At 52.0% G+C, this 24,069-nt stretch overlaps 1 protein-coding gene and 1 non-coding gene across 4 annotated transcripts; both read right to left on the reverse strand.

The window, feature by feature from the left end:
* Positions 1 to 69: 69 nt before the first annotated feature.
* On the reverse strand, positions 70 to 22,814 carry FOXRED2 (FAD dependent oxidoreductase domain containing 2). Of its 3 annotated transcripts, XM_033232831.1 has the most exons (9): positions 22,642 to 22,814; positions 21,610 to 22,137; positions 20,226 to 20,477; positions 19,810 to 20,079; positions 16,421 to 16,587; positions 11,852 to 12,017; positions 9,815 to 10,056; positions 7,526 to 7,696; positions 70 to 3,105 (listed from the first exon to the last, which is right to left on the reverse strand). In XM_033232831.1, the coding sequence occupies exons 2-9, from the start codon at positions 22,134 to 22,136 to the stop codon at positions 2,846 to 2,848; spliced, it is 2,055 nt and encodes a 684-aa protein (XP_033088722.1). In that variant the 5' UTR covers position 22,137; positions 22,642 to 22,814; the 3' UTR covers positions 70 to 2,845. The 3 variants fall into 3 exon arrangements, with proteins under 3 accessions (XP_033088722.1, XP_033088723.1, XP_033088724.1); XM_033232832.1 differs by lacking the exon at positions 70 to 3,105 and adding an exon at positions 4,781 to 5,531 and having other exon boundaries at positions 21,610 to 22,814; XM_033232833.1 differs by lacking the exon at positions 70 to 3,105 and adding an exon at positions 5,428 to 5,550 and having other exon boundaries at positions 21,610 to 22,814.
* On the reverse strand, positions 16,983 to 17,146 carry LOC117096796. The gene has a single exon (XR_004442642.1). It is a non-coding gene; the product is annotated as a U1 spliceosomal RNA (small nuclear RNA).
* Positions 22,815 to 24,069: the final 1,255 nt, after the last annotated feature.

Consider the following 24,069-nt stretch of genomic DNA (forward strand, 5'->3'; position numbering starts at 1 on the left):
GAATCCCAAACAAGACCCCAAAATTGTTAGAAATAAATTTTCGTTGCCACAAAAGAAACAGCACTCAAATTTTCTCAGCAAGGCAATTTTACTTCTATAGAAGGGTGCATCTCGTGGATGGTACAATGGCGAGAGCACACCTGGACAAGGGAGGGGAAGGGGTTCTTATCCGTGATGCAGGTAGCCCCTACTGCTGTGTTGTTCCCCTATTGGCTAGGATTGGACCACACAATCTAAGCTAATTCCTATTGGCTATTTCAAAGAGAGCAGGGGTATGAGCCGGGGTGGTGGGCTGAGCAGTTTTGATGGGAAAGACAGTTCCGGACCAGGTGACTAAAGGTGACTCAGGTCAGAGCAGGTGACAGAGGCTAGGAGGGGGTTGTTTACGGAAACTAGGGGCAAGGAGACATAAAGAATGAGGAAATTAAAATGAAGAACAAAGAACAGGGGAGCTGAACACACTGATACATTGGTTCGTTGGAGAGGATCTCAGAACTCATTGTATTTAACAATTTACAGGCTAAAACCTTTGAAGAGGAATTTATTATATCCTACATTATCATGGGGTAAATAATTTGTCCCTGACAGAATAAGGCTACTGGAGTCCTCTTCCTGTAATTTGAGAACTGGAGGGAACTGTGTCTGCAGACAGTGGGGCCAGATGGTTAAGTCTGAACTGGGCCAGGCATGGTGGCTCACACCTGTAATCCCAACACTTTGGGAGGCTGAGACAGGTGGATCACCTGAGGTCAGGAGTTTGAGACCAGCCTAGCCAACATGGTGAAACTGTGTCTCTACTAAAAATACAAAAATAAGCTGGGTGTGGTGGCAGGTGCTTGTAATCCCAACTACTCAGGAGGTTGAGGCAGGAGAATCGTTGGGACTCGGGAGGCAGAAGCTGCAGTGAGCCAAGATCATGCCATTGCACTCCAGCCTGGGTGACAAGAGCAAAACTCCATTGCAAAAAAAGAAAAAGAAAAAAGAAAAAAGTCTGCACCTAGCCAAGAGGGGAAGAGGACATCCCCATGAAAGAGCTTTGGATCCAGAAAGCCTGGGTTCTTGGAACTTTTTTTCACTTTTGTTGTAGCATACTTTATTTTCATTTTCTTGAGATGGGGTATGGGGGCTTCACTGCAGGCCTTGCTTTGTCACCTCGGCTGGAGTGCTGTGGCTCAGTCTCTGCTCACTGCAACCTCCGCCTCCCAGGTTCAAGCGATTCTCCTGCCTCAGCTTCCCAAGTAGCTGGGATTATAGGCATGCACCACCATGCCCAGCTAATTTTTTTTATCTTTAGTAGAGACCAGGTTTTGCTATGTTGGCAAGGTTGGTCTTGAATTCCTGAGCTCAGATGATTAGCCCGCTTCAGCCTCCCAAAGTGCTGGGATTACAGGTGTGAGCAACTGCACCCAGTGCATGCTTTATTTTAATTTAATTATTTTTTGAGACGGAGTTTCCCTCTTGTTACCCAGGCTGGAGTGCAATGGCGCTATCTCGGCTCACCGCAACCTCTGCCTCCCGGGTTTAAGTGATTCTCCTGCCTCAGCCTCTCAAGTAGCTGGGATTATAGACATGTGCTACCACGCCTGGCTAATTTTGTATTTTTAGTAGAGATGGGGTTTCTCCATGTTGGTCAGGCTGGTCTCAAACTCCTGACCTTAGGTGATCTGCCTGCCTGGGCCTCCCAACGTGCTGGGATTGTCCTTGGAATTCTGAGTGGATACATGAAGAGCTAGTAAGAACTAGTGAAAAAGCAATCACCTATGATCCTGGGCTTTGAAAAATCATTGTGATTATGGTATGCCCTTATAAATGAGACTAAGATGCCCGACGGGAGAGTGCAGACTGCTGGTGAGGAAGGACAATGAAGCAGAGACCAGGAACCAAATTCATCATCATTATCACATAAAGGCATTAGGAAATGTCACCTTACACATGGTGAGCACATATGGGTGCCCACCACAGAGACAGCAGGATACATTTTACAAAACTTGACCAGGCAAGTTAGAAGCAAGGCATGGTTCAGGATGGCAGAGGGCAGGGAGTAGGGTGGGGAGAAGAGCCAGTTGGAAGATGGGTCAGGGGGTGCAATTGGGGAGAGCAGCTCTGAATCCTGCTGCTCAAGGAGAAAGTTGCTGAGATAAGATGGCTTTCAGGGAGCTGTCCTATTGCTGCTGGAGAGCAGCCTGCTGGGCCTACGATGATAAGCAAGGCTGACCCTCTTGGGCTCCGTAGCTAAGTTCAAATACTGCTGAAAACGGGGCGGAGTTGAGGCAGTGTGTGGCAAGTGACACAGACGGGGACTCGCAGCAGGGGGTCCCTGGGAATTACTTGACATCTCTCAGCTGGCGTCTTCAGCAGTCATCTGGGGCAACAATCGTAACTGCCCGTTATGGTTGTTGAGGATATGAGAGTTTTTGTTTTAAAGCGCTTGCCACAAACCCTTAAGATGCAGATGGGTTTCCCCTGTGAAGCGCTCCACAGGCGGGACGCAGGCCCATCTGAGGAGGGGCCTGGAAGGAAGAGGAGCACTTGAGAGGGGGCAGAACCAGGCTGGCCTGGGGCTCAGCGATCGCTCCACTGCAGAGAAGCTGGGCTGAGGAAGGCAGCTCACACCTGGCGGAGGATGCCCTTCTTCTGCCCCCAGACAGGAGGGAGGAGACCACCATATCCCCGACTTGCAGCCCTCACGTGCCGTCTGGTGGCTTTGGTGCAGTCACTGCCATGATCTGAGTGGTCTTTGGCAATCGCGCACCGGTGGGAGCGTGAGGTTGCGGGGAAAGAGGAACTAACCATGGGCCTGGGTGGGGAGACCTGGCCACTGTGCCCACAGCCTAGGAAGGGACAGTCAGAGCTCCTCCTTGTTGCTATCGAGGGACTGAGCCAGGGGCCCTGGAGCCAGGGGGGCACCTAGTAGCTCTTGGTCTCCAGGCTGCTGGCTGCTGTCCTCCAGGTCCCTGCCCGTGGGGGCATCGTCCCGTAGAAGCCTGCTCTCCACTCTGTGATGCCAAAGGCTCTCAGTACTCATGAGTCCCTGCATCCTCAGGTACCCCTGCTGGCAAAAGGGTGGCAGCTTCTGGCGCGTGAGGGCGAACAGGAAGCAGGACTCTACATAAAAGCAAAATGAAGAGAATGAGCCAGGCTGGGACGTGTGGGGAGGGGTGCAGGAAGGGGAGCTGCCAATGCCAGGTATGGGGGCTTCACTGCAGGCCTCGCCTGGTATCTTCCATCCCTTGAAACTGGGAGCTGACCTTTCTGGGCATCTCACATCCAACTTGAGTAGGTCATGAATCATGACCCTCCATGAGGCTCCAGGGCAGGGGGCTGCCTTGACACTCTGGAAGAACAAGGCTCCAAAATGAAAGTAAACCACAGCAATGCCTCAGCTCCCAGAGATCAGGGCTGAGCCTGGTACTCTGCAGGCAGCCACACTGGGGTTGGGGCTCCGGCCCTCATGAACAGACCCTGGACCTGGTGCAGCTGGGAACTCAGTGGTCAGTCCCGCTGTGAAATCAGATCTGCCTGCAAAGACACATTCCCTCCACATCTGAGTTGCAAATACCACGTGCAAAGTTCTGAGCTAAACAGTGTGGGGGATAGAAAGATAAATGGGTATATCCTCACCTGTCCCACAACAGAAAGCTGGTGCATGCATCAAATTTGGCCAATCATAAGATAGCTGTGGATACTTATCACGTAGAAATATGAAGAAACGGCCAGGCGTGGTGGTTCACGCCTTAATCCCAGAACTTTGGGAGGCCGAGGTGGGTGGATCGCCTGAGGTTAGGACTTCGAGACCAGCCTGGCCAACACAATGAGAAAGAAACCCCGTCTCCAGTAAAAATACAAAAATTAGCCAGGCGTGGTGATGAACGCCTGTCGTCCCAGCTACTCGGGAGGCTGAGGCAAGAGAATCGCTTGAAGCCAGGAGGCAGAGGTTGCAGTGAGCCAAGATCATGCCACTGCATTCCAGCCTGGGTGACAGAGACTCTGTCTCAAAAAAAAAAAAAAAAAAAAAAGAAATATGAAGAAATAACCAAAAGAAGCCGCGCGGAGGGAGAAGCTACTAAAAAAAAACAACCACTAGAGCTGGGAGTTCCTTGTGGGAATGAGAATGAAGGTAGGGAATAGGGAAGGTGGGTGATACAGTTTGGGTCTGTGTCCCCACCCAAATCTCATGTTGAAATAGAATCTCTAATGTTGGAGGTGGGGCTGTTGGGAGGTGACTGCATCATGGGAACGGTTTCTTTCTTTTTTTTTTTCTTAAGGCAGAGTCTCCCTCAGTGACACGATCCCAGCTCACTGCAACCTCTGCCTTCTGGGTTCAAGTGACTCTCCTGCCTCAGTCTCCCCAGTAGCTGGGACTACAGGCGCCCGCCACCACACCCAGCTAATTTTTTTTTTTTTTTTTTTTTTTTTTTTTTTTTTTGAGACGGTGTCTGGCTCTGTCGCCCAGGCTGGAGTGCAGTGGCCGGATCTCAGCTCACTGCAAGCTCCGCCTCCCGGGTTTACGCCATTCTCCTGCCTCAGCCCCCGGAGTAGCTGGGACTACAGGCGCCCGCCACCTCGCCCGGCTAGTTTTTTGTATTTTTTAAGTAGAGATGGGGTTTCACCGTGTTAGCCAGGATGGTCTCGATCTCCTGACCTCGTCATCCACCCGTCTCGGCCTCCCAAAGTGCTGGGATTACAGGCTTGAGCCACCGCGCCCGGCCGACAATTTTTTTGTTTTTTAAATAGAGACTGGGTTTCACCATGTTGGCCTGGCTCGTCTCGAACTCCTGACCTCAAGTGATCTGCCTGTCTCGGCCTCCCAAAGCGCTGGGATTACAGGCGTGATCCAGCATCCAGAAATAGATGCTGCCATGTGTCCTATACAGCCTGCAGAACTATGAGCCAATTAAACCTGTTTCTTTGTAAGTTACACAGTCTCAGGTATTTCTTTACAGCAATGTGAGAACAGACTAATACAGTGAGAAAAAGTCTTTTAGCCAAGTACTTATAAGACTTTAAACAAACAGAAAAGCTGATGCAGATAGGGGCTCAGACTTCTGAGGGCGTCAGAGACAAGGAGGGCAGACGGAGAGTCAGGAATGGGCTGGAGTCCTTCTGTAACTCTGAGTGAGCCTTCTCGCCTGAGCCCCTCTATCTCAAGTGGAAAATGGACACAGTACAAAGGATGTCGTGAGGCTTCCATGGGTGACCAGGCTGAAAGGTGCTCCAGAAATACGACTTCCTGTTTCTTTCTGACTCTTAGCATGGAGGCCCCTGGCTGGCCAGGCCATGGCAATCCTCTCCAAGCAGGGAAGACAGCAGATGCACGAGAGGACAGCGGGAAGACTGGGAGGGCAGCAAGGTGGCCATTTGGCAGGCACCACCTTCTGACTACATCATCCCCTCTGCAGGGGCTCAGCAGAATCTGGGGCCAGCACTAGCAGCTGCACATCAGCTACAGAACGGAGGGACAGCGGCCACCATGCCAGCCGGCCTTCTGCTGCGGGTATTCTCTCCAGTCCAAGGCAGCAGCACACAGTGGCCTGAACAGTTAAACAGTGTCTAGAAAGTGGGAGACAGGAGGCTAAAGGGCCTGGGATGATGCACCGGTGGAACCCACAACTCAGGATTGGAATTCACTCCCTCACACACCCTGGCTTTTTGTTGTTTGTTGTTGTTTTTGAGAGGGAGTCTCGCTCTGTTGCCCAGGCTGGAGTGCAGTGGCATGATCTCGGCTCACTGCAACATCCGCCTTCCGGGTTCAAGCGGTTCTCCCGCCTCAGCCGCCCAAGTAGCTGGGATTACAGGCGCCTGCCACCACCCCCAGCTAATTTTTATACTTTTAGTAGAAATGGGGTTTCACCATGTTGGCCAGGGCTGGTCTCGAACTCCTGACCTCAGGTGATTCACCCACCTCGGTCTCCCAAAGTGTTGAGATTACAGGCATGAGCCACTGCACCTGGCCTAAAAGTGTATTTTTTGAGAAGGTGTGCATTTGCTTCTGTGATTTCTACAGCTCAATGATCTCATGAAGTTTGGTCCCAAATTTACACAAGTGGGGCCTACTGGTTGGATATTTTCAGAGATTTTCTCTCCCACTCTATCTAGGGCCAAAACCATGCGTCTCATCTATCTCCTCCCTCGGAGGGTTTTGGCTCCCAGCTTCCCTACCGAGATCCAAGCTTTATTTGCGTATCTCTAAACAGGCCTCCCATCCTGCTCCAGCTCTGTCTTCCACCCCAAGGGGTGGTCCATTAAAACCCAGACTCTGGGCTCTTGACGATTGGCAGGGGTCCAGCTCAGCAGGTTTAGTGCTTTTTACAGGTCCGACCTCTGGGAAGTGCCCTTATTTCCCTGCCAGTTCTTTATGTGTACATAGCTATCTCTTTTTTTTTTTTTTTTTTTTTTAAACAGAAATCACTACTAGCCCCTGCTAACCTTTTTCTTTTTTTTTTGAGACAGGGTCTCGCTGTATTGCCCAGGCTGGAGTGCAGTGGTGTGATCTCGGCTCACTATAAGCTCTGCCTCCTGGGTTCACGCCATTCTCCTGCCTCAGCCTCCTGAGCAGCTGGGACTACAGGCGCCAGCCATAATGCCCGGCCAGTTTTTTTGCATTTTTAGTAGAGACGGGGTTTCACCGTGTCAGCCAGGATGGTCTCAATCTCCTGACCTCGTGATCTGCCCGCCTCAGCCTCCCAAAGTGCTGGGATTACTGGTGTGAGCCACTGTGCCCAGCCCCCTTTTTATTTTTTTTGAGACGGAGTTTTGCCTTTGTCACCCAGGCTGGAATACTGGTGGATCGTGGCTCACTGCAACCTCCGCCTCCCGGGTTCAAGCAATTCTCCTGCCTCAGCCTCCCGAGTAGGTGGGGCTACAGGCGCGCTACCATGCCTGGCTAATTTTTGTACTTTTAGTAGAGATGCGGTTTCACCATGTTGGTCAGGCTGGTCTCGAACTCCTGACCTTGTGATCCACCTGCCTCGGCTTCCCAAAGTGCTAGGATTACAGGTGCGAGCCATGGTGCCTTGCCCTGTTAATTCTTTTGAAAAGACATATTATCGGCTGGGAGTGGTGGCTCACGCTTGTAATCCTAACACTTTGGGAGGCTGAAGCAGGCTGATCACGAGGTCAGGAGTTCGAGATCAGCCTGGTCAATATGGTGAAACCCTGTCTTTACTAAAAAATACAAAACTTAGTCGGGCATGGTGGCATGCACCTGTAGTCCCAGCTTCTCAGGAGGCTGAGGCAGGAGAATTGCTTGAACCCGGGAGGCGGAGGTTGCAGTGAGCTGAGATTGCGCCACTACACTCCAGCCTAGGCAACAGAGTGACACTCCGTCTCAAAAAAAAAAAAAAAAGAAGATATATTATCCAGTATTTTTAGGTGTATTGTAATTTAGCCCACGGCATTGTCAGGTATGGTAGTCTGGGGTTTGGATTTCCAGATATGGGTCCTGAAACTCCACGGGGCTTGGGTCTCTGCGACCTTTCTTCAACCTCGAGCTTAGACCCTTTGTCCTCCTGGGAGCTTAAATTACCTGCATAGAAGCTTCGCAAATCGGTGTCCAAACAGTTCTCCAGGAAGCGCCTCAGAGGTAGGATGTGCCCGATCGGGGCGGTCCAGTCTGTTAAGAAGTCTTCCACGATGTGGTGGATGGCCGTGGGTCGAGGCAGGGGCCAGTGTGCAGGGCGGAACCTCACCTCCTGTTCTGTGGGGAGGAGAGAGGGGCCATGTCAGAGCTGCCAGGCTGGGCTTCCCCTCCTCGGGCCGACACAGCACGGATCCCACACAGCCAAAACACTTCCCTCACTTGCTTGTGCTCGGCTTTCCCGACAGCCTCCCAGGCTGGGCTGTGGTCAGCCTGTTCAAGAGCCACCTGCAGATATTGGAAAAGCTGCCATGAGGAAGAGGAACTAGGCTTTTCCCTTGTGGTTTCAGAAGGCAGTGCTGAAACTAGTAACTTCAGGCTGGCGTTTCTCTAACACTCACATGGACTGAGATCTATTGTGTTGCTTTATTTTTATTTTTTATTATTATTTGAGACAGAATCTCACTCTATTGCCCAGGCTGTAATGCAGTGGCACAATTTAGGCTCACTGCAACCTCCACCTCCTGGGTTCAAGCGATTCTTGTTCCTCAATCTCCAGAGAAGCTGGGATTACAGGCACCCGCCACCACACCCAGCTAATATTTTACATTTTTGGTAGAGACGGGGTTCTAGTCTCTACCATGTTGGCCAGGCTGGTCTCAAACTCCTGACCTCAGGTGACCCAGCTGCCTCAGCCTCCCAGAGTGCGGGGATTACAGGCGTGAGCCACTGCGCCTGGCTGTGGCTGCTTTCAAACTGGCCTTTCTGTGAGAAGACTCAGAGGCGAGGGGTCTCAGCACCCATCTAGTTCAGCTTCCTGCTGGTGTGGACTCCCTTCTGTGGTATCCCAGTCAGATGGCCATCGAGTCATGACTTGGCCATCGCTATTCTGGGAAACCTGAATTTGGAGGTGACCAATTTCCCCACTGAACAGCTTTAACTTTTTTTTTTGAGACAGAGTCTTGCTCTGTCGCCCAGGCTGGAGTGCAATGGCACAATCTTGGCTCACTGCAGCCTCTGCCTCCTGGATTCAAGCGATTCTCCTGCCTCAGCCTCCCTAGTAGCTGGGAGTACAGATGCCCGCCATCACGCCCGACTAATTTTTGTATTTTTATTAGAGACGGGGTTTCACCATGTTGGCCAGGATGGTCTCAACTTCCTGACCTCGTGATCTGCCCACCTCAGCTTCCCAAAGTGCTGGAATTACAGGTGTGAGCGACTGTGACCAGCATTTTTTTTTTTTTTTTTTTTGGGAAAGAGTCTTGCTCTGTAGCCCAGGCTGGAGTGCAGTGGTGTAATCTTGGCTCACTGCAACCTCCGCCTCCTGGATCCTGGTTCAAGCCATTCTCCTTCCTCAGCCTCCTGAATAGCTGGGATTACAGGCATGGGCCACCATGCCCAGCTAATTTTTGTATTTTTTTCACGTTTTTAGAGATGGGGTTTCACCATTTTGGCCAGGCTGGTCTTGAACTCCTGACCTTGTAATCCGCTTGCTTTGCCCTCTCCAAGTGCTGAGATTACAGGCGTGAGCCACTGTGCCCAGCCTCTTAGTGCTTCCTTATACTGACCACAGACCTGCACCCTGTCGTTGCTACCTGCTGACACGACTTCTGCCTTTGGGAACAACCCATTTAAACCACCCTCTTCCACCTGACTGCCCTTTAAGCTCAGCGTTCCCGAGGTTGTTCATTTATCAGTAGCTACTCTGTGCCTGCACCGGGCTGGCATTCTGTGTACGCTGTTAGAGTTAACCTCATGGAACCCTACAAGAAAGGTACTGTTGTAATCCCCATTTTACAGAGGAGAGGTTGAGGCTCAGAGAGGTTAAGTAATGGTCCAAGGTCACACAGTAACAAAAGGACAGGCCCAGGGATTTTGCCCAGTTTCTCTGTACCATGTTAACCAGCTCCGGTTCCCTCACTCTTCAGACCCCTCCTACCCCACCATGGTCAGCCTCCTCTGGAGACCTGCAGCAGGGCCGTGTCCCTCTTACTACACAGTGGCTGGCAGACAGCACGACACTCCTTGCGTGTTCTGTGCCGGTCACAGTATGTGTCAGAATCTGGAAGCACTGTTTATCGTTCTTGGACCTTCTGCTCAAGTGGTCTCTAGGCGGAGTCCCACAGCCATCCCCCGGTCAGCTAAGCGTGTGTGTGAAGGTTTCAGGGTGGGAGGCAACCCTGCAGAGGGTGAGGTCTGAGGAGCCCACAGGTTGGGGGAGGGCAGAGACCTGCTCACCGGTGGGGAGGTATCTGTAGTAGTAGATGACAGGATGGAGGAAGTTAGACTGCCAGGCATCTTCCGTGTGCCCCACAGACCGGTCATCAAAGAAGACGTCCTTGTCGGGGCCAGAGAAATTTCTGCCATATTCCATGTTAATGACGAAGAGCCCGTGCCTCGCCTTCCTCCCTGTGAGTGTCTCCAGTTGGGCCAGCATCTGTATGGGGAACTCCTCCAGGTACTCAAAGGCCATGGCATTCCTGGGAGAACGGCAACACGGGGGAGGCCCTCAGTGCTGTGGCAGAGGTGAGGGGTGAGGCACAGGGGTGAGCATGCATGTGTGCACGTGTATCTCCCCTCTAAGGAGCGTCAATCAAGCAGTGCACCCCTCACTTAACATTACTGTTTCAGCTGAGCTCTCACACACATGTGGGGTAGAGTCCAGAAAATTCCATGTAACCTGAATGGGATATCTGGGGAAAGAGTGTCCCAGGCAGAGAGAACAGTCAGGAAAAAGCCCTGAGGAGTATGTGAGCACTTTGTGTTCAAGGAACAGAAGAGGCCGACATGGCTGAGAGGAGTGAACAAGGGGCAGGGGCAGGAGAGGGGATCAGAGTCCTGAGAGGTCAGGTCAAGGAGGGCTGTGCCTCCCATGACGAGACATGAGGGGTCGTCTGGCCTGAGAAGTGATGCTGTTGGTCACTGGGGAGGACTAAGCAGAGCTAGGATCAGCATTCCTCAGGTTTCTAAGGACCACTCTGGTTACTGTGCTGGGAACAGACCCCAGGCCAAGTGGGGCGGCTGTCATATAGGTGCAGGCGGTAGAGCCTGGTGATCGGGACCGAGGTGGTGGTGGTAGAGCAGGTGAGAGCTGGCTGGGTTCCAGACATCATCTGAAGGGAGAGGTAACAAGACTTGCCAATTGTTTGCATGTCGGGTGTCATTCGAGACAGGGGTGCTGGGCACGCTGACTCATGCCTGTAATCCCAGCACTTTCGGAGGCCAAGGTGGGTAGATCACCCGAGGTCAGGAGTTTCAGACCAGCCTAGCCAACATGGTGAAACCCAGTCTCTACTAAAAATACAAAATTAGCTGGGTGTGGTGGCATGCGCCTGTAATCCCAGTTACTCAGGAGGCTGAGAGACATGAGAATCGCTTGAACCTGGGAGGTGGAGGCTGCAGTGAACCAAGATCACACCACTGCATTCCAGCCTGGGCAAGACACAGAGAGACTCTGAGTCAAAAAAAAAAAAAAAATTAGCCGGGCATGGTGGCGGGTGCCTGTAATCCCAGCTACTTGGGAGGCTGAGGTAGGAGAATTGCTTGAACCCAGGAGGTGGAGATTGCAGTGAGCCGAGATCATGTCACTGCACTCCAGCCTGGGTGACAGAGCAAGACTCTGCCTCAAGAAAAAAGACAGGGGCAGGGGCATGGAGGGTGACGCGAGGGTTTTGTGCAGAGTACAGCTGTGCTACCTGCATGTCCCTGAACCTGGTATGCTATAGCATATCCTTCCTTTGGATCGGGCTGTTCCCTCTGACTGAAGGTTGTTCCCTTGCTTCTCCCTGCCACCTGTCTCCCCTTGCCCCTCACCCCTCTGTGCCCTGCACTGTTTCCTTCTCAGGGACTGTCCATCCTCTGTGATCTGCTGCTTATTTCTAAATTGACTCTGATGACGGTGGCTGGCAAGGCCCTGGCCTGAGGGAGCTCTGAGATCCACGCAGCTGCCTCTGACTACTGCTCATCCACGTGATGCCAAACACTTTCCACAAGTGACCTTTACTCTTTCCTTTCTTGCTGCAAGGTAGGCACAATTTCCCCATTTTGCAGATGAGGAAGAAGAGCTCAGAGAGGCTCACTAATGTGCCCATGGCCACTCATAGGACTGTCTGTAGAGTTGATAGCACTGTTTTTCCCCAGAACAGACATGTTCCCCCCAGCAGCCTTCATCTTAGGAAAGAACTGGGTACCCCGCACCTGGAATAGGAAGAGAAGCGCTATGCAGTGTGTGGGGAAAGCTGGGCCAAGGGGAATAGGGTGGGGCGGGCTACTCACTCCTTCAACAGGATGACGTCGGCCAGCACACCGAACATCTGGTAGAGCCCAGAAGCCTCATTCACACGCCGCACGATGGAGCTGGTCAGCTGTGTGATGGGGAGCTCAGTGGCAGGCCAGGCGACACTGTGGTGGCGGTGCTCCAGGAGCCGGTGAACAGCACGCACTGGAACAGCCAGAGGAAGGAAGGGCATGCTGCACTTACAATTTTATCTCTGGTCACTGGGAGGGATGCCCAGGCCTCATCAACCCCTGAGAATGCCATACACACTGGTCCGCATGGCCCAGAGCAAATGTGTAGGTGGTGAACACACGAGGGGAGGAGATGGCAGCTGCCTTTAAAGCTGGGTCAGCAGGTATGTTCTGGAAAGGACCAGACAATCCATATTCTCTGCTTTGTGGGTCATATACTACTCAGTGATGCTGCTCAATTCTACCCCTAGTATAAAAGCAGCCAAGACAACAGGCAAAGGAGTGAGCACAGCTGGATTTGGTCTCCAGGCCAGAGTCTATCTGCCCTTGCTTCAGGCCATCTGTACGTGGGAGTCCCACCCACCCCACCTCACATAAGGAACATCAAGTCTGACACAGAGCCTTCCCCAGAAACCTTCCCCCCGTCACAGCTCTGTTTCCATCAGAGATGCGCCTATGGAAATCTTTGATTTCACCCTCTCTTTCATAGCCTAAATCCATCTGTTTCTAAGTTCTTTTTTAAAATATTTTTTATTTTATTTTATTTTTTTATTTTTTATGTTTTTGAGCCAGAGTCTCGCTCTGTCGCCCAGGCTGGAGTGCAGTGGCGCGATCTGATCAGCTCACTGCAAGCTCTGCCTCCCAGGTTTATGCCATTCTCCTGCCTCAGCCTCCTGAGTAGCTGGCACTACAGGCGCCCACCACCTTGCCCGGCTCTTTTTGTTTTTTTTTTTTTTAGTAGAGACAGGGTTTCACCGTGTTAGCCAGGATGGTCTCGATCTCCTGACCTCGTGATCCGCTCGTCTCGGCCTCCCAAACTGCTGGGATTACAGGCTTGAGCCACCGCGCCCAGCCATATATATATATATATATATATATTTTTTTTTTTTTTTAAGACAGGGTCTTGCTCTGTTGCCCAGGCTGGAGTGCAGTGGCACGATCTCGGCTCACTGCAACCTCTGCCTCCTGGATTCCAGGAGGAACCGACTCCCAGAGTTGAGTCCAATCCTTTGCCCCCGTACTGTAAGACCCCTCTGCAGTGGTCCCTACACCTATTATTGTAGTCTTCTAACCTGGAATAAAGTCCACCTTACTGTCTTCATTTTTATTATTATTTTTGAGACAGAGTCTCAATCTGTCGCCCAGGCTGGAGCACAGTGGCGCGATCTTGGCTCACTGCAACCTCCGCTTCCTGGATTGAAGTGATTCTCCTGCCTCAGCCTCCCAAGTAGTAGGGATTACAGGTGTATGCCACCAAGCCTGGCTAATTTTTGTATTTTTAGTAGAGATGGTGTTTCACCATGTTGGTCAGGCTGGTCTCGAACTCCTGACCTAAGCTGATCTGCTGGCCTCAGCCCCCCAAAATGCTGGGATTATAGGCATGAGCCACCACATCCGGCCTGCCTTACTGTCTTTAAAAAGAAAAAAGAAATATAAACGTTGAATGTCTTTGAGTGGCAGAATATAAAGATTACTCCCCCTAGTTCCCTATATTTTCACATTTTTGATGCTCAGGCTAGGTATGGTGGCTCATGCCTGTAATCCCAACACTCTGGGAGGCTGAGGTAGGTGGATTGCTTGAGCTTGGGAGTTTGAGACCAGCCTGGGCAACATGGCAAAACCTTGTCTTTACCATACAAAAATAAAAACAACAAAATTAGCTGGGTGTGGTGGTGCATGCCTGAAGTCCCAGCCACTCAGAAGGCTGAGGTGGGAGGATGGCCTGAGTCTGGGAAGTTGAGGCTGCAGTGAGTTGAGACGGCGCCATTGTACGTCAGCCTGGGAAAAAGGACAAGACACTGTCTCAAAAAATAATACTACTACTAATTTTTTAAAGCTCAGCTGTAAGATTTTGACTCCATTCTTTCAAATGGACTCACCTAACTGAATATTGTATGCCTCACTGAGTGAATTTCAACCAATACCCTGTCCTTCTCAGAAGGTTAACCACAGGAAAGGGAATATCTAATTTGTATTTATTTATTTATTTTTGAGACGGAGTTGCACTTCTTGCCCAGGCCGGAGTGCAATGGTGTGGGCTTGGCTCACTGCAACCTCCACCTCCAAGGTTCAAGTGATTCTCCTGCCTCAGCCTCCCGAGCAGTTGGGATTATAGGTGCCCGCCACCACGCCCGGCTAATTTTCTATTTTATTTTATTTTATTTTATTTTTTTATTTTTTTATTTTTTATTTTTTGAGACGGAGTCTCGCTCTGTCACCCGGGCTGGAGTGCAGTGGCCGGATCTCAGCCCACTGCAAGCTCCGCCTCCCGGGTTCAAGTAATTCTCCTGCCTCAGCCTCCCAAGTAGCTGGGACTACAGGCGCCTGCCAATGCGCCCGGCTAGTTTTTTTTTTTTTTGTATTTTTTAGTAGAGACGAGGTTTCACCATGTTAGCCAGGATGGTCTCGATCTCCTGACCTCGTGATCCGCCCGCCTCGGCCTCCCAAAGTGCTGGGATTACAGGCTTGAGCCACCGCGCCCGGCCTAATTTTCTATTTTAATGAGAGATGGGATTTCACCATATTGGCCAGGTTGGTCGCAAACTCCTGCCCTCAGGTGATCCGCCCACCGCAGTCTACCAAAGTGCTGGGATGACAGACGTGACCCACCGCGCCTGGCCACATCTAACATTTGAGACTCCTCTCCACAGAGAGGGCACCGGTTTGCTTTCTATGAAAGAAGAGAAGACCTTTGTAGAAAGTGTCTTTCAAGAAAGCGCCTGGCCTTGGGAGTTTAATTCCCATGATGGTGAGAAAATCACGAAAACTCTTGAGCCTCAGAGTTTCACACTCTGAGGAAAATGGAGATTTCACACCGACCTTTTGGGGTGTTGGCGGCCCTGCCAGGGTCGTGTGTTCAGTGCTCAACCCACTGAAGTCACCCAACATGTGTGAATTCATTTCTCTCACTTCCTTTTATTTCCCATTTATTCCTAAAATCACAAATATCAATTTTTGGTTGGGGATTATTTTAGTGCAATAAATAGAATTATGTTTTTAAAATATATTTTAGTATTTTCTTTGTAAACATTCTCAAGTTAGCAGAAAATTTATACCCTTGGTACTGAGAGTTTTGAAAAAGAACTGATATAATCCAATTGCAATTTTTTTTTTTTTTCTGAGACGGAGTTTTGCTCTTGTTGCACAGGCTGGAGTGCAATGGTGTGATCTCAGCTCACTATAACCTCCGCCTCCCAGGTTCAAGCAATTCTCCTGCCTCAGCCTCCCGAGTAGCTGGGATTACAGGCATGCGCCACCACACTCGGCTAATTTTGTATTTTTAGTATAGACGGAGTTTCTCCATGTTGGTCAGGTTGGTCTCAAACGCCCAACCTCAGGTGATCTTTCTGCCTTGGCTTCCCAAAGTGCTGGGATTACAGGTGTTAGCCACTGCGTCTGGCCCCGATTGCAATTTTTATTGAAATGTGTCACTACCCAAATTGTCTATATGGGCATGGAGCTTCATAGCTGCTTGGTGGCCAGGTATTGCCTTATTTAGCCCTCACGATGGACCCACGATGGTGGAGAGGTCACCTCATTTCCATCTGTAACGTTAGGATGTCCATCAGGGGCTTGGACGCTTCGCCTCTAGGACCACCCAGCTGGGGAGGAACCAGGTTCACATTCTTCAAGCTCAGCGTTCCTGCCAACACATGATACTTAACCTGTCTGGGGCTTATGCACATAACATAGCACTTCCAGATGTATCTACTTTTATGCTTGATTTTAATTTTTTTTGAGACAGGGTCTGACTCTGTCACCCAGGCTGGTGTGCAGTGGTGTGATCTTGGCTCACTGCAACCTCGACCTCCCGGGTTCAAGCAATTCTCATATCCCAGCCTCCTGAGTAGCTGGGACTATAGGCATACATCACCACTCCTGGCTAATTTTTGTATTTTTAGTAGAGACAGGGTTTTGCCATGTTGCCCAGGCTGGTCTTGAACTCCTGGCCTGAAACAATCCACCTGCCTCGGCCTCCCAAAGTGCTACGATTACAGGTGTGAGCCACCACACCTGGCCTACGCTTGGTTTTATTTTATTTTTGAGACCGGATCTTGCTCTGTCGCCCAGGCTGGAGTGCAGTGGCATCATCACGGCTCACTGCAACCTTGACTTCCTGGACTCAAGGGATCCTCCTGCCTCAGCCTCCCAAATAGCTGGGACTACAGGCGTGGACTTTTACACTTTATTTGTTACTTCCCTAGATGTGTCTTCAGAACACAAAAATCTGCTGTCACTTCCCCAAGATGATTTATGACAATGAGCTACTGACAAGCAATCCCCTAATGCTTCTGGACATAGGAGTAGATTTAGAAGCCCTGGGATGCTGAGAGTGGTTCTGTCTGGGGACAGTTCTGCCTTCTCAGCTGGGCTCACCTGTGTATCGGAAGCCGTGGATGAAGCCCCCAGCAGATTTCCGGTAGTCCACCGAGTGGCTGGCGGTACCCAGGATAAACAGACCCCGGCTTCCTTTGGATTCGTAGCTAGCTCGAATTAGAGGGTACTTCTTGCCGAATGCATTTCCCGAGTTAAGTCGGAGAGACCTGCCAGTGGAAAGGGCTGCTGATGAAAATAGCTGCTATGTGGGAGGCACTTATTTACTTATTTAGTTTTGAGATGGAGTTTCGCTCTTGTCGCCCAGGCTGGAGTACAATGGCATGATCTTGGCTCACTGTAACCTCTGCCTCCTGGTTCAAACTATTCTCCTGCCTCAGCCGCCCGAATAGCTGGGATTGTAGGTTCCTGCCACTGTACCCAGCTCATTTTTGTAGTTTTAGTAGAGACAAGGTTTCACCACGTTAGCCAGGCTGGTCTCGATGTCCTGACCTTAGGTGATCCGTCTGCCTCGGCCTCCCAAAGTGCTGGGATGATAGGTGTGAGCCACCGCACCCAGCCAGGAGGCACTTATTACAGTGGCACTTATTTTTTTTTTTTTTTTTAGGGGAAAGCGCGAACGCAGTCCCCCACTACCACAAATTATGCAGTCGAGTTTCCCACATTTGGGGAAATCGCAGGGGTCAGCACATCTGGAGTGCAATGGATAAGCCTCGCCCTGGGAAAACCACCTTCGTGATCATGGTATCTCTCCTGCCAGGTAAGTATACAGTGGCACTTATTACTGGCACTGAGTGCCTTACTTTTCTCGTCTCATTTAAACCTAGCAGATGGGTATTATCATCTCCACTTAAGGAGATGAAGTCGGCCGGGCGCGGTGGCTCACTCCTGTAATCCCAGCACTTTGGGAGGCCGAGGCGGGTGGATCACAAGGTCAGGAGTTCGAGACCAGCCTGGCCAACATGGTGAAACCCCACCTTTATGGAAAAAATACACAAAGAGTTAGCTGGGGGTGGTGGTGCATGGCTGTAATCCCAGCTACTTGGGAGGCTGAGGAGGGAGAATCACTTGAACCTGGGAGGCAGAGGTTGCAGTGAGCCAAGATTATGCCATTGCACTCCAGCCTGGGCAACAGAGTGAGACTATCTCAAAAAACAAAAACAAAAAAACAAAAAAACAAACAAAAAAAAACAACAAAGTCAGGCCAGGTGCAGTGGCTCACGTCTGTAATCCTAGCATTTTGGGAGGCCGATGGAAAGGAGGGTCTGGACAGGCACAACAGCTTCTCCTTTGTCTTTCTGCACCCTGGTCAGAAGGCAAATGAAAGACTGGATATTGCTTTGATACCAAACCTCCCGAGGTGGTTGGCAGCAATGTTTAAAGTCTAGGCTTCATAAAACAGCCCTTGAAGATACAATGATAAATAACTTTAGCAACTAACATTTTATTGAGCACATGATACATGCCAAGTACTTTCTCTGATTTATTTTAAGAGATCCCTATCTCTTATGTCTTATTATGTTGCCCAGGTTGGAGTGCAGCTGCTATTCACAGGCACGATCATAGCACACTGCAACCTTGACCTTCTGGGCTCCAGTGATCCTCCTGCCTCAGCCTCCTGAGTAGCTAGGTACTCATCATTGCACCTAGCTCCCAGCACTTTCTTCCCTTTCTTTCTCTCTCCCCCATCTCTCCTTCTTTCTCTCCTCTTTTTTTTTTTTTTTTTTGAGACAGAGCTCTCACACTGTGGCCTGGGCTGGAGCGCACAATGGCACAATCTTGGCTCACTGCAACCTCCGCCTCCAAGGTTCAGGCGATTCTCCTGCCTCAGCCTCCTGAGTAGCTGGGATTATAGGCACGTGCCACCATGCCCGGCTAATTTTTTGTATTTTTGGCAGAGACGGGGTTTCACTATGTTGGTCAGGCTGGTCTTGGACTCCTGACCTCATGATCTCCCCACCTCGGCCTCCCAAAGTGCTGGGATTACAGGCGTGAGCCACTGTGCCCGGCCATCTCTTTTTTTGTTTGAGACAGGGTCTCACTCTGTTGCCCAGGCTGGAATGCAGAGGCATGATCTTAGCTCACCACAGCCTCGACCTCCTGGGCTCAAGCAGTCCTCCCACCTCAGCCTCCTGAGTAGCTGGGACCACAGGCATGTGTCAACACACCTAGCTAATTTTTGTATTTTTTGTAGAGATGGGGTTTCACCATGTTGCCCAGGCGAGTTTTGAACTCCTGAACTGAAGTAATACGCCCGCCTTGGCCTCCCAAACTGCTGGGATTACAGGTGTGAGACCATGAGCCACCGTGCCTGGCATCTGTGCACATTCTTCTTATTTTGAGACGGAGTCTCGCTCTGTCGCCCAGGCTGGAGTGCAGTGGCGTGATCTCGGCTCACTGCAACTTCCGCTTCCCAGGTTCCAGCGATTCTCCCACCTCAGCCTCCCAAGTAGCTGGGATTACAGGCACCCACCACCAGGCTTGGTTAATTTTTTTATATTTTTAGTACAGACGGGGGTTTCACCATGTTGGCCAGGCTGGTCTCGAACTCCTAACCTCAAGTGATCTGCCTGTCTCAGCCTCCCTAAGTGCTGGGATTATAGGTGTGAGCCACTGCACCCAGTCTCCAAGCATATTCTTTTTTTTTTTTTTTTTTTTTTTTTTGAAGCGGAGTCTCGCTCTGTCGCCCGGACTGGAGTGCAGTGGCCGGATCTCAGCTCACTGCAAGCTCCGCCTCCCGGGTTTATGCCATTCTCCTGCCTCAGCCTCCCGAGTAGCTGGGACTACAGGCGCCCGTCACCTCGCCCGGCTAGTTTTTGTATTTTTAGTAGAGACGGGGTTTCACTGTGTTAGCCAGGATGGTCTCGATCTCCTGACCTCGTGATCCGCCCGTCTCGGCCTCCCAAAGTGCTGGGATTACAGGCTTGAGCCACCGCGCCCGGCCTCCAAGCATATTCTTATGTTAATCCTCGCAATAACCATATGAGAAAGAAACTTTGAATCCCATTTTAGAGATGAGGATACGGGGCCACAGCCTGGTTAAAGAACTTTCAACGAGGTCACAGATTTGGCAAACTGAGAATCTTAAGACAATTCCCGCACCTGTGCTCTCAGCCACTACACTACACTGCCTTCCAGCAAATTCCCCTCTGTATTCTCTCTGAGCCCGCCTTTCCATCTCACAGGTGGAGGCTCCCAATGTCGATGAAGATCTGCTGGTACTGCTCCAGGACCAAGGGCCTCAGGGCCACCTGGGACCCTCAACGGTCAGAGAGCTCATGTCATGGAGGGAAACTAGGCAGCACTCACATCCATTCTTAGGGTGCTGTCCTGAGAGCTCTGTCGCCAGCCTACTGAACAGCCACTGTGTTCCCCTAGGGAGGTCAGGAGGGTTTGCTAGGAGAGCCCACCTCCTCCCGCATGGAACTCACTTATTGAAAATGGAGAAGTCAAAGTTCCAGCCCAGGCAGCGGATGACCCGGTCATAGGGCACGCGCATGGCAAAGTTGTCATTGTCGTCCTGGGGGAGGGTGATGGCGTCGGCACTCTGGTTGGTGCTGGCTTCTTCCAGGAAGAATTTCAGGGTGACATGGAACTTGCCTTTGCTATCCTTCAGGATGGCCAGATCCCTCAGGTCAGACTCGAGCAGCCCATCCAGGGACTTCAGCTGGTAGGTATCCAGCAGGCCATTGTTGATGGCTCTGGGCCCACAGAGAATGCAGGGAGAGAGACTCAGAGGAAAGCTGGGCAGTGCAGCTGGGGTCAGGAAGGGCAGGGGAGGGTTGGGGAGGCTCTTTCCACACTCTGGGCTCCCAGCACAGAACACACACGCAGGGATGTGGCCTACCTGAGGTCTCCAACGTAGTGGGTGGCCCAGGACAGACGGACCCGGGAGCGGCTGAGCATGTGGATAAAGTTTGTGACACCCAAGATGTTCTCTGCCGTCTCAAAGGCTGAGTTCCCACGGCCCAGGATCAGCACATTCTGGCCTATAAAGTCCTCAGGGTCTATGGACACAGACTCGTAACCCTCCACATTTTCGGAGCCAGGGAAGTCAACCTGGTTGGGGACTGATAAACCAGTGGCTACAAGGAGGACGCTGCAGGCAGGGACAAAGGAAAGATGGCTTAGTCTCTTAGCTATAAGATCACTAAGTGAAAACCACTCCCTGGACCCACCCACCCACCTGCCTCACTCCAACCACTGACCGCTAAAAGAAAATAGGACATTCATTCATTCATTTGTTAATTCATTCATTTGTTTACACCCTCACCCCAGTGCACTTGAGAGGCTCTGCCCTTGCCTCTCCCTGAGCTCACAATATTTTCCGTAGCACTGTACTGGGGGTTAATTTTGCCCTGTGAGAGAGGAGAAGATGACATTATGAGAAACGGAGAATTCACCTAACGGTGAACACAACAGTCAGACCAGGTATCACCCTTGGTGATGAAAGGAAACCTGATGTTCTACTTTCCCCTTTCGGAGTCCTCTGATGGATGCATCTATCTACTGAGAAGTAATTCTGTACCAGGCCCTGTACTAAGTGTGCCTGTGCACCATCTTACTGACTCCTCCAAGCAACCTGGAGGTGGTACATGGTCTGCTTTACAGGTGAGGAGGCACAGGCTCTTCAGGTCTGTGGCCTAAAAGCTCCTAAAGGCAGCAGAGCCAGAGTCTAAACACATATAGGCCTGATTTCAAAGTCCTGCTCCTTCCATTGGTAAGGATCGCCATCCAGGGGAGGGCAGCTGGGGACTTAGATCCTGCCGGCCTGCAGAAGAATGCTTTGATCACAGGGTGATTTCAAAAATAGAATCGAAGGCTGGGTGCAGTGGCTCATACCTGTAATACCAGCATTTGGGGAGGCTGAGGTGGGTGGATCTCCTGAGGTCAGGAGTTCAAGACCAGCCTGGACAACATTGTGAAACCTCATCTCCACCAAAAATATAAAAAATTAGCCAGTTGTGGTGGTGCGTGCCTGTAGTCCCAGCTATTGGGGAGACTGAGGCAGGAGAATCGTTTGAACCAGGGAGGCGGAGATTGCAGTGAGCCGAGCTCGTGCCGCTCTGCACTCCAGCCTGGGCGACAGAGTGAGACTCCGTTTCAAAAAAAAAAAAAAAGCGAAATACCCATCTTCTTCCATTCCTCCCACACTTACTGGCCAATCAAGGTGTGTGGTTCGTGTGGGGAAGGTCCTAGCTTCTGCAGGTGAGCTCAGGCACAGGCCTTACCTGCACTGGTGCACCTGGCCCTTCTGGTCGGTTAGGATGAAGTAGTGGCCATTCCAGGCCCGTCGGTCCTTGTCCAGAGTGACGTGGGCGATGGTGGTGTTGTACTGGATACGGAGCCCCAGTGTGTCCGCGAAGTCACCCAGGTAGCGCACCATGTCGCGGGCGTCGGGGAAGTAGGCACGTGAGTAGTGTCTGAAGAGCAGCCGGGGGTCGTGGCTGAGCAGAGAGTTCCAGTCGTGGCGGAGGTTGAACTCGGCGTTAGCCTTGCCAGTGTACCGCTTGTTGATGCTGATGAGCTTGCGGTGCCGCGGGAAGCGCGTGAAGAAGCTGCCGGGCCGCGGGGCGCGCTCGAACACTTCATAGTCGCGTCCAGCGCGCTGCAGGAAGTAGGCCATCTGCAGGCCCGCGGGCCCAGCGCCCAGCACGCAGTAGTCCCGGCGCAGGGGTACCGACAGCGCTGGGTGCAGGGCGATGGCCAGGAGCAGCCCCGGGGGGCCCCACAGCGGGGCCACAGCGGAGAGGCCCATCCTGCAGCAGACCAGAGGGGTAAGGCCTCGCACCCGGCCGGGCGGCCGGGACACACGAGGCCCAGAAAGAGGCGGGGCTTGCGGGAACTCTCACTGCAATCTGGGTCAGGGCCAGGCCCAGAAGCCACGGTCCTCACAGGAGCTCATTTGCCCAGACTCCACCGTTTCAAGCTGAGACCTGGGGCTCCCCGGAATCCCAAGCCCCTCCATCTTAATCTCATTCAGGATCTCCTTCCTCAGGGGCACCGGCTCCCCGCTTATAATTGTAGAAACCTCCACCCTGGGGAAGGAGAGGGTGCTCCCCAGTTTTCCCCTAATTTGAGGGTGCCTAATACTCCTTTGAACCACCCTTCACGTTGGACCTTCCAGAGGTGCACTTCGCCTTGGCCCCTCTCCAATGCCCGGGCTGGAGTCTGAAGGGGGTGTGGCCTGCGTGCGCCCCGCCCCCTGCCAGGCTCCGCGCGCCCCAGGCTGTTCGGCCACGTGACACAGATGCCCCGCACACCTGCTGCCCGCCAGCTTGCGCTTCAGGAGCTGCCAGGTCCCCACGCCCGCAGCTCCGGCCTCCCCGCCTCCGACCGACCCCCTACAAGTGCGCGAACCTCCCGGCCGCTCCGACTGCAGCCCGCGGTCTAATGAGGTCGCGCTTGGCTCGCTCACTCCGCGGCGGCCCCGCCCCTCGCGCCCGGACCAATGGCAGGGGGCGGGGTCACGTGCGCGGCGCGCTGCAAGCCGGGACAAGTTGGCGGGCTGCCGGCACCCGGCCCGGTGCGCGGGAGAGGCGGGCCCGTCTTGCGTGCGCTGCTCCGGGGGCTGGCAGAGGGTCCTGGGGCTGGCGCGCACCGGCTAAGGTGGAAGGTCTAGAGATCCGGGGATGGGGAACTGGGTCCTTCTTTTTAAAATGTGCCTGTCTACACGGAGGGAGGGGAGCACGTGATTTTTGGAGCTAATCCTACCTCTCATATTCCATGAATGTAGCCAAACACTAAAACTAGTTGGCCTACCCAGTTTTGTGGGACTGGAAACCAGCGTGGTGGAGCCAGGACGGATAAGCCAATTAACAAGCGTTTGCTGCAGTGACTCAGTGTACTGCTTATCAAGTAACATACACGACTGTCTTGATCTTCCACCAAACAGGAGAGGCGGGCAAGGCATTGTTTCCGACGTTTGGTAGCTGACTGGTCAAATGGAGACATAGGGATGAAGGGATATGTTTGCAATCACAGGAAGTGGAGCCTGGAATTAAAACTCAGTGGAGGCAAGATAAATGGCAGGAGGGAGATAACGTGAACTGGATGATCAAGGTTGGCTTCCCAGGTGTGGCATGTGGCCCCTGCATGAGATTTACATGGGAAGAAATACGAGGTCAGCGTAGGAACCTTCAAAGTCCATTGAAATGGGGCTGAGTGTTCTTGTGGTAAGGGCAGGTGGAAAGAACTGCAAGCTTGCAGCTTTGCATGGCTGGAGATTCTTTTTTTTTTTTTCCTCTTTTTGAGACGGAGTCTCGCTCAGTCCAGTCGCCCAGGCTAGAGTGCAGTGGCACGATCTCGGCTCACTGCAAGCTCCGCCTCCCAGGTTCACGCCATTCTCCTGCCTCAGCCTCCTGAGTACCTGGGACTTACAGGCGCCCACCACTACGCCCAGCTAGTTTTTTTTTTTTTTTTTTGAGACAGAGTCTCGCTCTGTCGCCCAGGCTGGAGTGTAGTGGCCGGATCTCAGCTCACTGCAAGCTCCGCCTCCCGGGTTTACGCCATTCTCCTGCCTCAGCCTCCCGAGTAGCTGGGACTACAGGCACCAGCCACCTCGCCCGGCTAGCTTTTTGTATTTTTTTAGTAGAGACGGGGTTTCACCCTGTTAGCCAGGATGGTCTCGAACTCCTGACCTCGTGATCCGCCCGTCTCGGCCTCCCAAAGTGCTGGGATTACAGGCGTGA

The sequence above is a fragment of the Trachypithecus francoisi genome, unplaced genomic scaffold, assembly GCF_009764315.1.
Source record: "Trachypithecus francoisi isolate TF-2019V2 unplaced genomic scaffold, Tfra_2.0 Lachesis_group14, whole genome shotgun sequence".
In the NCBI taxonomy this organism is placed as follows: domain Eukaryota; kingdom Metazoa; phylum Chordata; class Mammalia; order Primates; family Cercopithecidae; genus Trachypithecus; species Trachypithecus francoisi.

Bases quoted from the DNA above. Each gene is read 5' to 3' on its own strand.
- FOXRED2 (XM_033232831.1), bottom strand. From the start codon at position 22,136: ATGGGCCTCTCCGCTGTGGCCCCGCTGTGGGGCCCCCCGGGGCTGCTC. The intron at 16,588-19,809 runs GTGAGTTCCATG...TTCCACTGGCAG, and splicing joins GACTTCTCCATTTTCAATAA to GTCTCTCCGACTTAACTCGG. The intron at 10,057-11,851 runs GTGAGTAGCCCG...CCGTTCTCCCAG, and splicing joins GACGTCATCCTGTTGAAGGA to GAATGCCATGGCCTTTGAGT.